The 15,936-nt window shown below is 44.4% G+C and overlaps 1 protein-coding gene across 11 annotated transcripts in view; it reads left to right on the top strand.

Moving 5' to 3' along the window:
• The window catches only part of LOC124804602 (serine-rich adhesin for platelets), a 416,342-nt gene that overhangs the window by 89,618 nt on the left and 310,788 nt on the right, over positions 1–15,936 (top strand). For 9 of the 11 annotated variants that reach the window (XM_047265247.1, XM_047265086.1, XM_047265563.1 and 6 more), the window contains exon 2: positions 1,737–1,798. The exons of the other annotated variants lie outside the window; for them this stretch is intronic. Coding sequence is in view for 5 of the 9 variants with exons in the window: in XM_047264919.1 (XP_047120875.1) it covers positions 1,737–1,798 (62 nt within the window). In the remaining 4 variants the exon portion in view is untranslated. The remainder of the gene's footprint in view (positions 1–1,736; positions 1,799–15,936) is intronic. 11 annotated transcript variants of the gene reach the window in all.

Below are 15,936 nucleotides of genomic sequence, written 5' to 3'. Positions count from 1 at the left end.
CTTTCGCTTTTTTTGTCCTGTATTGCACCTTTTAGGAGAATTCTGCAGTATGATGCAGATTAATTAGGCACATTTGCTACACTATGAGATCAAAAGTATCCGGACACCTGGCTGAAAATGACTTACAAATTCGTGGTGCCCACCATCGGTAATTCTGGAATTCAGTATCGTGTTGGCCCACCATTAGCCTTGATGGCAGTTTCCACTCTCGCAGGCATACATTCAATCAGGTGCTGGAAGGTTACTTGGGGAATTGCAGCCCATTCTATACAAAGTGCTGCACTGAGGAAGGTTATGGATGTCGGTGTGTGAGGCCTAGCACGAAGTCGGCGTTCCAAAACATCCCAGAGGTATTCTATAGGAATCAAGTCAGGACTCTATGCAGGCCAGTCCATTACAAGGAGGTTATTGTCGTGTAACCGCTCCGCCACAGGTCGTGCATTAACAGGTGCTCGATCGTGTTTAAAGATGCAATTGCCATCCCCGAATTGCTCTTCGACAGTGGGAAGCAAGAAGGTGCTTAAAACCTCAATGTATGCCTGTGCTGCGATAGTGCCATGCGAAACAACAAGGGGTGTGAGCCCCCTCGATGAAAAACACGACCACACCATAACACCACCGCCTCAGAATTTTACTGTTGGCACTACACACGCTGGCAGATGACGTTTACCGGGCAATCGCCGTACCTACACTCTGCCATCGGATCGCCACGTTATGTACCGTGATTTGTCACTCCACACAACGTTATCCCGCTGTTCAGTCGGCCAATGTTTACGCTCCTTACACCAAGCGAGGCGTTGTTTGGCATTTGCCAGCGTGATGTGTGGCTTATGAACAGCCGCTAGACCATGAAATACAAGTTTTCTCACCTCCCGCCTAACTTTCATAGTACTTGCAGTGGATCCTGATGCAGTTTGGAATTCCTGTGTGATGGTCTGGATAGATGTCTGCCTATTACACATTACGACTCTCTTCAACTGTTGATGGTCTCTTGTCAGTCAACAGACGAAGTCGGCCTGTACGGTTTTGCGCTGTATGTGTCGTTTCACGTTTCCACTTCACTATCACATCGGAAACAGTGGACCTAGGGATATTTGGGAGTGTGGAAACCGCGCATACAGACGTACGACACAAGTGACACCCAATCACCTGACCACGTTCGAAGTCCGTGAGGCCCGCGGAGCACCATACTCTGCTCTCTCACGATGTCTAATGACTACTGAGGTCGCTGATGTGGAGTAGCTGGCAGTAGGTGGTAGCACAATGCACCTAATATGAAAAACATATGTTTTTGGGGTTTCTGGATACTTTTGATCACATAGTATATATATTCATGACTTGTTTTGATATACAAGTCAGTTCTCATGTCAACAAAAAATCACAGCAGAGTGTATGCTTGTTCCTCAGCAGTTGTCAAACAGCGTAAATCAATAGCCGTAGGCAGACTACCAAAAAACTTTCTATGGTAAAACTGGAAGAGAGCTTAATTACTACCTTAACAATGTGTAAATGAATCGGCTTTGTGTGGTGTATTTGAGGTATAGAAGTGCCACACTTTTTCTCCTTCCTGTTCCTAGTCCAGATTTACGTGTGTGTGTTTTCCTTATGCCTGTCCATCGTCAGCAAGAACTCTCTTTTATTTACGTGTGTGTAAGAGGCGTGTGTGTGTTGGCGAGCGGCGTGCGCTCTGCTGGTAAGACGAGGAGTGACGGCCGCCGTCTGCTTGCGTGTTGCAGGCCGTGCTGCAGCTTCGGACCCAGACGCCCCCTGAGCACCTCCAGCAACGCCCCACAACAAGGTAACAGACTCCAGAAAATGCCGTTATTACTGCTTTAGCCTCTCTCAAGTGTGAAACCATCCTAATAGCGTGACCCCTGTCTACAAGCCTTGACAACAGCTGCAGTTCGCTGTGGGAGGGATTGGATTTGAATGTGTGACGGAAGCAGGAAACAATAGAGCGAAATACACAGTTGTTCATTAAATTCCGCGTTTAAGAAATTGTTCACCCACGAGGACTCTAAAACGTACCGTCCTTTGACCGTCGCACGGACTCCCTTAAGGAGAACATACTCTTATTACACTACAGGCCATTAAAATTGCTACAGCACAAAGATGACGTGCTACAGACGCGAAATTTAACCGACCGGAAGAAGATGCTGTGATATGCGAATGATTAGCTTTTCAGAGCTTCCACATAAGGTTGGCGCCGGTGGCGACACCTACAACGTGCTGACATGAGGAAAGTTTCCATCCTATTTCTCATACACAAACAGCAGTTGACCGGCGTTGCCTGGTGAAACGTTGTTGTAATGCCTCGTGTGAGAACGAGAAATGCGTACCATCACGTTTCCGACTTTGATAAAGGTCGGATTGTAGCCTATCGCGATTGCGGTTTATCCTATCGCGACATTGCTGCTCGCGTTGGTCGAGATCCAATGACTGTTAGCAGAAGATGGAATCGGTGGGTTCAGGAGGGTAATACGGAACGCCGTGCTGGATCCCAACGGCCTCGTATCGCTAGTAGTCGAGATGACAGGCATCTTATCCGCATGGCTGTAACGGATTGTGCAGGCACGTCTCGATCCCTGAGTCAACAGATGGGGACGTTCGCAAGACAACAACCATCTGTACGAGCAGTTCGACGACGTTTGCAGCAGCATGGACTATCAGCTCGGAGACCATGGCTGCGGTTACCCTTGACGCTGCATCACAGACAGGAGGGCCTGCGGTGGTGTACTCAACGACGAACCTGGGTGCACCAATGGCAAAACTTCATTTTTTTCGGATGAATCCAGGTTCTGTTTACAGCATCATGATGGTCGCATCCGTGTTTGACGACATCGCGGTGAACGCACATTGGAAGCGTGTATTCGTCATCGCCATACTGGCGTATCACCCGGCGTGATGGTATGGGGTGCCATTGGTTACACGTCTCGGCCACCTCTTGTTCGCATTGAGGACACGTTGAACAGTGGACGTTACATTTCAGATGTGTTACGACCCGTGGCTCAACCCTTCATTCGATCCCTGCGAAACCCTACATTTCAGCAGGATAATGCACGACCGCATGTTGCAGGTCCTTTACGGGCCTTTCTTGATACAGAGAATGTTCGACTGCTGCCCTGGCCAGCACATTTTCCAGATCTCTCACCAATTGAAAACGTCTGGTCAATGGTGGCCGAGCAACTGGCTCGTCACAATACGTCAGTCACTACTCTTGATGAACTGTGGTATCGTGTTGAAGCTGCATGGGCAGCTGTACCTGTACACGCCATCCAAGCTCTGTTTGACCTAATGCCCAGGCGTATCCACGCCGTTATTACGGACAGAGGTGGTTGTTCTGGGTACTGATTTCTCAGGATCTATGTAGCCAAATTGCGTGAAAATGTAATCACATGTCAGTTCTAGTATAATATATTTGTCCAATGAATACCGGTTTATCATCTGCATTTCTTCTTGGTGTAGCAATTTTAATGGCCAGTAGTGTAAAAAGCTTCCCTGACGCAGACAAGCAACTGAAAGAGTTGAATACAAATAAGTTTCCACGTCCGGATGGAATCCCAGTTCGGTTCTACAAAGAGCAGTCCCTTACGTAGTATACATTTATCGCGAATCTCTCGCCCAGCGCAGAGTCCAAAGCGACACGAAAAAAAAATGCAGCTGGCTCCTTTATATAAGAAGGTTAAAAGAACGGACCCACAAAGTTACAGACGAATATCCCTGACGTCGGTTTGCTGCTGAATTTTGAACATATTCTCAATTCGGATAAAACAAATTTCCTAGACAAGAAAAAGCTTCCGTTCACAAATCAGCACGGACTTTCTCGTGCGATTATTCTGTGCCCTTTTCTCATGTGATACCCTGTGAACCATGGATGGAGGACAACAGGCAAATTCCATATCCCTCGATTCACACAGCGCCCCACTGCAGACAGTTGACGATGAAACGACCATACGGTATAAGTTTCTATACACGTGAGTGACTCGAAGACTTATTTAGTAATACAACTCAGTACGATGTACTCAAGAGCGGGCGTTCATCAGAGACAATAGTAACGTCGTGAGTGTTCTGGGGAAGTGTAACAGGATGGCTGTTATTCTCTGCACACATAAATGATCTGACGGTCACGGTGAGCAGCAAGGATGCCGCTGTTTGCTGATGATGCTGTTGTGTATGCGAAGGTGTCGTCGTTGAGGGACCGTAGGAGTATACAACATGACTTAGACAAAATTTCTCGTTGGTGTGATGCGGATGAGTACGAAGAACAATCCCGTAATGTCCCAATACAGCATCAGTTGTGTGTTGCTTGACGCAGTCGCGTCAGTTAAATATCTAGGCGTAATGTTGCAAAGCGATGTGATGCGGATCGAGCACGTGAAGATGGTAGGAGGCGAGGTGTATGGGCGACTTCTATTTACGGTGAGAATTTTGGGGATGTGCAGGTGTACTTACAGAAGACCGCGTGTAGAACGCTTAACGCGACCCATTCTTGAGTGCTGCTCGAGTGTTTGGAATCCCGATCAGGTCGGTTTAAAGGAAGAAATCGAAGCAGTTCAGAGGCGGGTTTCTATGTTTGTTACCGATGGCTTCGCTCAACTCGCAAGAATTACGGAGATACTTCGGGGAGTCAAATGGAAATCCCTGGATGTAAGGCGGCGTTCTTTGCGACGAACACTATTGAGAAAATTTAGAGAAAGGCGTTTGAAACTGACCGCAGAACGATTCTACTGTTGAAAATGTACATTTTGCATAAGGACCACAAAGATAAGAGGAACTAGTGCTCGTATGGTGGATTATAAACAATGGTTTTCCTCTCGATCTATTCGCGAATGGAACAGGAAAAGGAATGACTCGTAGTGGTACAAGGTACCCTCCGCTAGTAACTTGCGGAGTACGTGCGTAGATTGCAGATAACGAAATTTGTGCGTCTACGGTATAGTAGGAAGAATATGTGATTAATGTGAAGGTGGTTGGGGTGGTGTACATGGTGTCAATATAGCAACATATTAACACCTTCTTTCTGGCAGCAACAGTGGCTCTAAACCACATGGACACCAAGTCGAAGTGAGCTTAGATGACAGATACGGGTATAACCTTCCATGCTGCTACATCTCTACACCACAATTCATCAAGTCCAGTGGTGGCCCTCTTGACAATCCATGACCAACATTTGGAGTTGGTGAGATATATGAAGAACATGCTGACCACAAAACAGGCGACCACGCTCTGTATTGATATAGGTCATGACAGGTCATGCAACATACATTCTTACGCTATCTTTTTGAAAGATAATGTTACGGAGATCAGGCGCTACAGTCTGGAACCGCGCGACCGCTACGGTCGCAGGTTCGAATCCTGCCTCGGGCATGGATGTGTGTGATGTCCTTAGGTTAGTTAGGTTTACGTAGTTCTAAGTTCTAGGGGACTGATGACCTCAGAAGTTAAGTCCCATAGTGCTCAGAGCCATTTGTTACGGAGATCTCAGAGATAGTGCAAAGCCATGGGCCTTAACAGAGCAGAAATGTAACACCAGCTAACCAGATTAATGGTAATGTGAACCAGAAATGAACGTGCTGTGTACTCAACCGCATCACGCTAAGTGCTGGGCCACATGACGGTGACGAATTCAGTCTGGTAATGTTCCTTCTCCTCCGGGTCTCCACACGCGCGTAAGTCAATTATGAGGCTGTAAACAGAACTGGGACTCGGCTGAAAAGGCGATGGGATGCTAGGGATGGAAGAAACCGACCGGTTCAAATCGATACCGGAATTTTAGTTCTGATTAACCGGTACTTTTCGGCATTCCTTTGATCTCGGTTAAAACAGCTGTTTTCGTTTCTCACTGATAACCAACCGGGTGTAAAATCAAAATATCACTCTGCCATAGCAGTGCTGATATTTTTTTTTGTTTTTAAGTGAAACAGTTTTAGAAAAGGACCTCGGTTGGATGTTCTGCGGCTTCTGCAAGATTACTATCGTCTTTGAATGATGTTTCTAATGGAGTTAACTTACAGATCAACACATTATAAAAGAAGTATTTATGAACAGACTGGACAACAAATATTGGCCAGTGGCCGGCCGTAGTGGACGTGCGGTTCTAGGCGCTACGGTCTGGAAAGAGCGACCGCTACGGTCGCAGGTTCGAATCCTGCCTCGGGCATGGATGTGTGTGATGTCCTTGGGTTAGTTAGGTTTAATTAGTTCTAAGTTCTAGGCGACTGATGACCTCAGAAGTTAAGTCGCATAGTGCTCAGAGCCATTTGAACCATTTGAACCATTGGCCAGTGGAGTAATTCGTTATTGAACTTTTAACTTCTTCCTGGGAAATGTTGTTTTTCCTACTATCTAAATAGTTCACTCGATTTTTTTGAAGCAGGTTTTTCGGTCCTGACAGTAAAGCATCAGTTTTAGTCAAATTCCCATTAAAAAGTAGAGACATATATTTGACTAAAATGAATTTTCCATTCGAAATAAATAAATAAATAGAACGCTACAAATTTCCACAAAAGCTTATTATTTTTCTCCCATTTCTATGAAATATCATGAGAAAGGAAGTTCTGCAAGAGTTATAAATTAAAAATCAGCATTTCGTTCATAATTTTAAATGACAATGGAAAGTAGTTGATATGCTGTCAGTCTGTACGTAATACGCCTTTATTTTCTTGTAACCCTTGGAAACAGACAATTTAACATGATCATAATGGCCAAATAGTCGTATTATCCTCGATAACAAAGCATTTTTTTAACAGAGATTCAAAACAAATTAGGATCAGTTAGAGAAAACTGATAAATTTTTTGTAGTATCCAAGTCCACATCAGCGATGCTGAACAGATTATGTTTGCTTTTATTTACCTATTTTACTTGATATTTTGATTTATGCGACTTGAGACATATACTGCAAAAGTCGGAGGAAGTCTTACAATTTTTCAAATTTTCTTTGATGTCTGGACATATTGCTGGAAATAAATACTATCAAAAACAGAAAATCAGTTTTTTCTGAAACCAGTTATTTTGAGCGGATTTTAAAGTCAGGTAAAACTGGAGATGGAAAAACTGTTATAATCGAAAACCGGTTGTTTCAGCGATAATCGCTATCGCTATGTGGTGCCAATTCTTTGTCCAGCATTTCGGATGCGCAGTTGTTGCGCCTCTTTCTGCTGCCGCGACAAGGGAAACCGCAGCATAGGTCGCCATGCTGACAATCCGCGGTGCTCCAGACGTAGTAGCTAAGTACGCACAGAATAACTTGGTCGCTAGATGCGCGGTCGGCAGGACACGAAAGAGGTGAGCAGTAGTGGCTGGCGCTGTAGGGGAAATGCTCAGCGCTGGAGGGGAAGTGTCGTTCCAAACTGAAGCATACTCTCACATTTCCTGTATATATTAAGTGGAGTCCCTTCACTCCCAAACTCGCATGGGGACCATTCGAAAGATCTACTGTCACCTCTTTTTTGGTTAGTATCTAGAAAGAATTTCGCTGAAAATGCACCAAAAGCAGCGATTTTATTTTCGCCTGGATTGTTAACCATTTTTAGTTTTCAGAGAATTTTACGTTAAACCTACATTTCGCTTGTTGCTGTGTTAAAATTTGGTTCCTTTTCCAAAATACAGACGAGTTTACACAATGTCACCCCACTAACATGTTGTGCAGATGCCATTGAGAGAGAATTCTGAAACTGTGGTTTATTGATTTTATTCAGTGGCATAATTAGGAAAATTAAAGTCAGTAGCTTATGAAGAAGAACATCCTTGGTAGAAAAATAAACGTGTAATGTCTTTACTTATGTCATTCCAAGACCCGCAGAATTTCTCGTTTCACCAGCTACCGATGGCCCTCAAAAATTACATTCTTTCATCGAAAAAGTCTGTAGTTAATGGAATAAAATTGAAGATAATGAGGTTTTTGCATAATAACCATACGGCAAAATACTCTCCTATTTGCGAGTTATCATTTTCCAAAATTTCGCTTCGATATCTCAGACCATTTATGAAATACGAGGAATATAGATATTTCATTCTAGCTTTATCGCTGGCGCGCGTGATCGCAGATGAGTGTGCTACATCAGATCAGTTTTCTCGGTATTGGTGACAGATAGAGACCTCCATTGAAGTCTAAAGAAAAATTCAATATCTTAGCTGAATTTCATATGCATTAACATATTATGTAATATACACCATACGCCAGATCATAGTGAGTCCTACTTTTCATTGCAAACTTTTTCGAATTTCCCACAATGTCTCACTTAAATCCAAATATCACAATAACTATGACCTTTAACGAAATAATAGGGTTTATGTGAAATCGTTTAAGAAGTACTGCAGGGTATGCGCTTCGATTCTGTCATCGTGGCGGGCCGAAAACCGGCCGAAAGTGGGCAAACAATGTACGCCTACCCTTCCGAACAAAATAATGAAATCGCCCAGTGCTTTGGACGAAAATTGATCACTGGGCATCGGCCAGCGTATACTGCGCTGTATCTGTGTGAATACCTGTCTTGCTGTCAACGAGCCCATTTCAGACGCAAGACACATGACATGGCAGTACGATCCCGTACAGCGAGTACACATCTGTCATCCAGGGCGTTAGTAACGTGTGGCTGTTGGGAGCTTGCGTGGTGTTGAGTAAGGCATGTTTTAATATCCATACCAACGCAATGTCGAGGAACGATAAACAGCAATCTTGACAGGCTACGATTCTGCCGCTGTTGGTGCCCGACACTGGTAGACATTTGTTTTTCTTACATTAAATGTAACAAGGTCTCCTCGCAAACGACTAAGGTCCACAGGCGATATCCATGAAAAATGAAAACACTAACACCATAATCTCCGTAATCTGTTCTTGCATACGGAATGTAGATGAACTCACTCCTACCTAATATTTGGGCCAGCGTTTTTTTTTTTTTAATCATTAGCTTATCCAGTCATGGGAAACACATCAAGCCAAGTTGAAGTTTGTTATGCCGCGTTCATCATGTTGCAGTTTTAACGGCCAGCAGTTTACTACCGTTACCACTCGAGCAGGGTGGCCAAATACCATGGATGCCGTCCAGGATGTTTGTCGCGTAATTACGGTCCGTCTCAGCGATTTTTCGTGGGTATGAATTTTAGGATTTTTGCCAGTTGGAACTGACGTGTAATTGCTCTCGAACTTTGATCAAGCCAAACATTCACAGTTTTAGCACAGGGGATCTAAAAATTGTCAGATTGGTACATATCGCTCGTAGTGTTATGTCAATCTATAAGCTGACCGACAAAGGCCATATCTTAGTTGTCCATCAGCTCGATATTATCTTCCGGATTCAAGACGCCCTCACACTGCGAGCAGTCCCATTTGTCTCTCAAGTCATGAGCTTAAGAGTTGTTCGGGTCGACCGAGCAGCGAAGCTACCTACGGGTGCATTGCGAAGTGTCAGCAATGAGCAACTTCTGAACACTGAGGCATCCCTAAGCACCTGATTACGACGGCCTCATTCTGGGGTGGGGTCCAGAATAGCGAAAGTCATAAAATGGGAACAGTAGCTGTGCATTATAAAACATTAACTTCCACGTCCAGTATTATCACACTTTTTAAAATACCAGCTCTTCAACCACGGTTTCGCCCACGTAAGCGTGTATCACATATGTCTTATTCTCTACTGTTTTACACCATACGACACCAGAGAGGTTGTTACATTTATCTGTGGTATTCAGCCATGTAGTGTGATCCTTTCCATCTATATCAGTGTTTCACAAGTCCCCTAACAGTATGTGGCGAAAGGTACTTCTTGAACAACAACTGATGCCCCCTTCCCTGTTCCATACGCGAATGGCGCATGGGAAGAACGATTGTTGGTAACCCTCTGCCATCAGCTGTAATTTCTCGGCCGGCCGCTGTGGCCGAGCGGTTCTAGGCGTATATTTTCAGGAACTTCCTGTAGGTGGCGGCGATATACGTCTAGTCTTCAAAATGGCGTCTGTAATGAAGTTCTAGGTCCTTCAGTCCGGAACCGCGCTGCTGCAACGGTCGCAGGTTCGAATCCTGCCTCGGGCATGGATGTGTATGATGTCCTTAGGTTAGTTAGGTTTAAGTAGTTCTAAGTTCTAGGGGACTGATGACCTCACATGTTAAGTCCCATTGTGCTTGGAGCCATTTGAATAATTTTGTAATTTCTCGATGAGGTCATTGAGCGAGACGTATGTGGGAGGAAGTAGTATGTTGTCCAACTCTTCCCGGAGCATACTCTTTCGGAGTTACAATAACAAGCCACTTCGTGTTCCGCAACGCTTCACTTCTAGCGTCTGCAATTAGAGTTTGTTGAGCATTCTGTAATGTTCTCGCACCGGCTAAACGATCCTGTCACGAAACGCACTGCTGTTCGTTGGAACTTCTCTGCCTCTTCTAGTACTCATGCCTGGTAAGGGCCCCTGAGTGATGAGCAATACTCAAGAATCGGCAAGCAACTGTTTTGTAAGCCACGTCTGTAGTGGCTCAGTTACATTTCCTTAATACTCTTCCTATGAATCTCTGATAGCATTTGCTTTTGTTACTATGTATTTTATGTGGTCATTCCACTTAAAACCCTCCGGATTGTTACTTCTTGATATTTTCCTCTGGATGCTCTTTTCAGCAAATTGTTATCAATGTAGTTGTACAGAAGTGAATTTCTTTTCCTGTGGATGCTCAATATATTACATTTTATTTACGTTCAGGGTGAACTGCCACAGCCTGCACCAATACTCTGCGGTCCTCTTCCAAGTCGCTACTGTCTTCTGGCGTTGTTACCTTCTTGCAGACAACCATCATCTGCGAACAAACCCCTGGATCTGTCAGCTGTTTCTACTAGATCATTTATATATACTGCTATCATACTTCCTTGGGTACTGTTCATAATCACCTTTACATTTGCCGATTTTGTTACGTTAAGAGTGACGTGTTGAGGTCTATCGGCTAGTAAGTCTTGAATCCAGTCGCAAACCTGGTCCGACACTCAACAAGCTTGTGTTTTTTTTTTCACTAAACGGCAGTGCGGAACGGCATCAAAGGCTTTCTTGAAGTCGAGGAACACAAAATCAGCCTGAACGGCGTTATCTACAGCGCTACGGACCTGAGGGAGCTGAGATTCGCAAGATCTCTATTTGCGGAATCCATGTGGATTCTTATAGAGAAGATTTTCGTTCTCCAATAACTTCATAGTTCTTGAGCATAAAACATGTTCCCTAATTCCACAACATACTAGCGTCAGCGATATAGGCCTATAATTTTGTACATCTGGCATACGATCCTTCTTGAAAACGGCTTTTTTTCAAGTAGCCAGGGGACCTCCGCTGCTCCAACAAACTACGATAAACTGCTGCTAGTAGAGGAGCAATTCCTTTCGAATAATCTCTGTAGAAACTCTCAGGTATCTCATCTGGTCCCGATGCCTTTCCGCTCCTAAGCGATTGTAGTTGCTCTTATACTCTGCGATATCTGCCAGTTCCATGTTCGTACGACGATTGAACAGAGGAGCTATATTACAATCTTTCGTGCTGAATCAACTTCGGAACACCACGTTCAGTACTTCGGGATTCCGTTTCCCTGCGTGACTGAATAGATGACTTCATTCTGCCTACTGATTTAAGTAAGGCCAAAACCTGTTAGGGTTTTTCGTCACATATGTTGGCAAAATTTTATTTTCAGTTACTGAACGTTTCTCTTTTTACCCTCCTTGCGCTCATATTCACTTCGTTAAGTTCTTATTTGTCAACTGGTTTTGACTTCCCTTGAATCAGTGACGAAGCTCTCTTTGCTCATGCAGTAGTTTTCTAACATGGTTATTAAACCACGTAGGGTCTTTTCTTGAGACCTAGCTTGGTACATCCTTGTCTGAAGTATAATGAACGATGCTTTTGAATATTTTCCATTTTTTTCTCCACATTTTCGTCCTTACACAGTTAATCTCGGAACTGTCTTAGGTCCCGAAATACGTTGACAAAGTTACTGACTCGCAGCTGTCTACGTCTACATCTATATCATACTCTGCAAATAACTGTGAAGTACATGACAGAGGGTACGTCCCACTGTACTAGTTATCAGAGCTTTTCCCGTTCCATTCACATACGCATCACATAACATGTTTGTTCCATAAGGGTACAACAGACTGACGTGCTGCATTTAGCCTGATCCTGTCCGCATAGTCCTGAGGGAGCAAAATATAGGAGGCTGTGCACTCATGTTCAGAAAAAACAGAATACCTTGAACGACCGTAGATAGGACGTTCATATTTACAGGACATGTACATTAGTATGTTCTGCAGAAATGATTAGCTTTTCAGTCACCTCGGTTCAATATGTGTCCTGTTGCCTAGAAGGCACAGGGATACCATGGATGGCATCGGCGAGTATAAGGTGCGAATGGCGTTCTGTGGTACAGCCATCCGAACTGCATTCACGTGGTTCCAAAGTTCATCTGTGGTGGTTGGCATTGGGTCACAGCGCTGCACCCGTCGTTTCACGATATCCCACACCTTTTCGATTGGCAACAAGTCTGGTGATCTGGCGGGTCAGGGCAAAAGGCTGACATGCTGTGACACCAAAAAGGCACGTCTTTGTCCAGCAATATCTGGTTGTGCATTGTCTTGCTGAAAAATGGAGTCTGGGGTGTTGTGCGGAAAGGGTATGGCTACAGGCTACAGGATGTCATTCAAGTGGGTCACACTGGTCACTGTATCCTGGACATGTGATTAGTGGTTGTACCAAACAGCACCTCACACCATAAGACCTTGAATCGGCGCTGTACGTCTTGTTGGAATGCAGTGAGTGATGCTGCTACCCTCTCTGCGGCGAACCAAAAAGCGGCCATTGTTTTCAAACAAACAGAACCTGGATTCGCCCGAAAACATTATTTGATGTTATTCCTGTCCCCAGTGACGTTGTTCCATATACCATAGCCGTCTATTATGTTTCTGCACATTCGACAAAGGTTGTAGACGCAGAAGCGGCCGACGCGCACGACGGACGCAGATCTGTCCTGCAATGCCATTCGAATGAGGTGTCAATCTTCTCGTCGGGGGGGCGGGGGGGGGGGGGGGAGGGCGGGCGGTCTGTCTGAGTGGTGCGAATTGACCGATCTCGTAGTGTTCTACGACTTGACCCATATGGTCGTGTTCAACGGCCTTCCGTAAACCATTCTGTACACACCCGTTGCACTGCCAAAACACTTCGTCCCACACTAACAGCAATTTTCCGGAAGGATGTATCGTATTCTCTCATGCCAATAACGCGCCCTTTTTCAGATTCACTGATTTGACGGTACCCATAGTGCTTACGTCTACGAGGCATCCTGGACGTCTGCTCAAGTCAGACTGATCCATTACCTTCAGTTTATAGCGAAAACGAGAGCCGCTGGCACATTTTACCGGAAGATAGTGTTGCGCCCCGTGCCGGCATGGTTCAAACGGTAATTATTTCTGCAGAACATACTAATGAACATTTTCTGTGAATATGAACGTCTTATCTCTAGTCGTTCAAGGTGTTCTGTTTTTCCTGAACATGAGTATGTATATTCCTAGAGTCATCATTTAAAGCCTGTTCTTGAAACTTTGTTAGTAGACTTTCTCGGGATAGTGTCCGTCTACCTTCAAGAGTCTACTAGTCCAGTTATTCCAACGCCTCTCTTACAGTCCCCCGCGGATCAAACAAACCTGTGACCATTCGTGCTGCCCTTCTCTGTATACGTTCAGTAACCCCTGCTAGTCCTGTTTGGTACGGGTCTATCATCCTTGACCAGTATTCTAGGTTTCGTGCACTAATCACTTGTAAGCAATCGGTAGACTAATTGCATTTCCCTAGTATTCTACCAATAAATCGAAGTATGTTACCTGTTCATTCTCGCGACCTGGTTGACATACTGAGCAGCACACGTAAGAGACAAATTGCACTTCACACTTTTAATACGTTCCAATTCAACAAGATACAGGAAATAAATACCAACAGATTGTTTCCCCTCCTTCTCATCCCCGTCCCTTGCAAGTGTTTGTAATTATACCCCAATCACCATCTCCAGATACACACACACACACACACACACACACACACACAGGGGCGCAACGTTATCAGGACCGTCGCCAATGAGCCTACGTCTTTTGTAACTCATCTTGTATAAAGGGCAGTCTGATGAAAACGAGACAGGTGGAAAAAAGTAATCACCATAACTATTAAAACATTTATCCCATTGTGAGACAAGACGGTTATTACCTTCATGGAAAAATGTTTGCGTTTGTCTGCGGAACTGTGATTTTACCCAGGCCCGCACCTCTTCATCCGAAGCAAATCGACGGCCACGAATGTCGTTTTTCAGCGCTCCAAAAATTTGTAAATCGCACGGGGAGCGATCGGAACTGTATGGAGACGTGCAAGGGCTTCCAAGCGAAACTTCTGTAAAACTTCTACGGTCAACTTGCTGCCAAGGTTGTTTCATCTACGCTATAGAAGTTTCGCTAGGAAGCTCTTACCCTTACAATCCCGGTCTATCCCCATGCGATTTCCATTTTTTTTCCAACCCTGAAGATTTACTTCGGACGAAGAGGTGCATGCCTGGGTACAGTAGGCAACGGCGAACATTTCTTGGAGAAACCTACCTGCAGAAATCATCACCAAAGGGGAATTGTAGCGTGTATGCAGGTCCGCTAGTGACGGAAGTAAATTTACGTGTCTCTGCGATCCTGCGCAGAGGCGTAACGTCACATGGTTTGAAAATTAAAGAGCAGTTGAGTGTTGTCGCTTTCTGGTATCCACTATACTGTTACCACTCTACGGTGGAAGACTGATACACAAATTCCTTCAGCATCAGAATCCAGATACCACTCAGTTTCACACACTCCTCCTTCCGATTAAAATTATCGACCTGTTTAAAAATATCTAATTCTCTCTGTGGTTAGCCTATCTCAGTATCGATCAATCCATTTCTTCTATTTTACAGTTTCCCTTGTGCTCTTTTAGTCGGTTTTCCGACGTTCTTTCTGTAGTATCCGCTCACTCTACTTCTCTTCTTCTTCTTCTTCTTCTTCTTCTTCTTCTTACTCGTGTTCGTTTATTCGGATGTCTACCGTTCATTTCGTGGTAGCAGCTTACTCCTCTCCACCACACCTTGGTATTCTTCAAATTCCTGCTTTTCCCAGCGGTTTGGGACTTTAGCTGTTCCTGTATCTTTCGGATGGATTTGTAAAACAACGGCGATATTTTGTTCCTTCAAGATTCTCCCTATGCGGTCAGTAACATCTTTAACGATCCGTAGGAGAGGGTTTGGTTTCGCAGACGGTTATATATCAGTACGTTCTTTACGTGTCGGTCTTAACGCTCTTTTTTATTTCCGCCGAAGATTACTCATTCCTAAGCAATATGGTAGTGAAATATTTCAATGCTGCGCCAAGCAGCCGCAGTTGACAAAAGTTCCTCGTTCGACCCGCTATCGCTTTTGTTAACATTGTGCTCTGCCGTGGCTGTGATTTGAATATCGTGGAAGGTACCTGTTCGTGTGAGTGGGTTTGCTGTTTAACGTCTGGCACAAACTAGTATATCCAGAAAATGCAACCTCCCATCGACGTCCTCCTCCATGGTGACCTGAATCTTCCGATTAATCGTGCTGAGGTGTTCATCAATACGACCTAGTTCCTCTGTGTCATGTCTTCTCAGAAATGTATCGTTCATATAACAAGATTTTCGTTTTTTCCTTTTGTTTAGTGGAGAAAGTAAAGAACAGACTACAACTTGTGGATGCGTTAGTCTTGAAGGAAGAAGATGATAACTTAGGTAAAGTCAGTCAAATTAAGTTCCGGCATAAAGTTGCTTAGAAGCTCTGCGACCATAATGTAAATTGTGAGCACTGGCTATACACTGTGTAATAGGTCGCTTAAAGACAATCGTTCCCTTGCTGCTAAAAAAAAAAAAAAAAAAAAAAAAAAAAAAAAAAAAGAATTGCC

Source organism: Schistocerca piceifrons, chromosome 1 (assembly GCF_021461385.2).
Source record: "Schistocerca piceifrons isolate TAMUIC-IGC-003096 chromosome 1, iqSchPice1.1, whole genome shotgun sequence".
In the NCBI taxonomy this organism is placed as follows: Eukaryota; Metazoa; Arthropoda; class Insecta; order Orthoptera; family Acrididae; genus Schistocerca; species Schistocerca piceifrons.
Note: the sequence above shows the minus strand (reverse complement) of the source record. Positions and strands in the feature narration are given on the sequence as shown.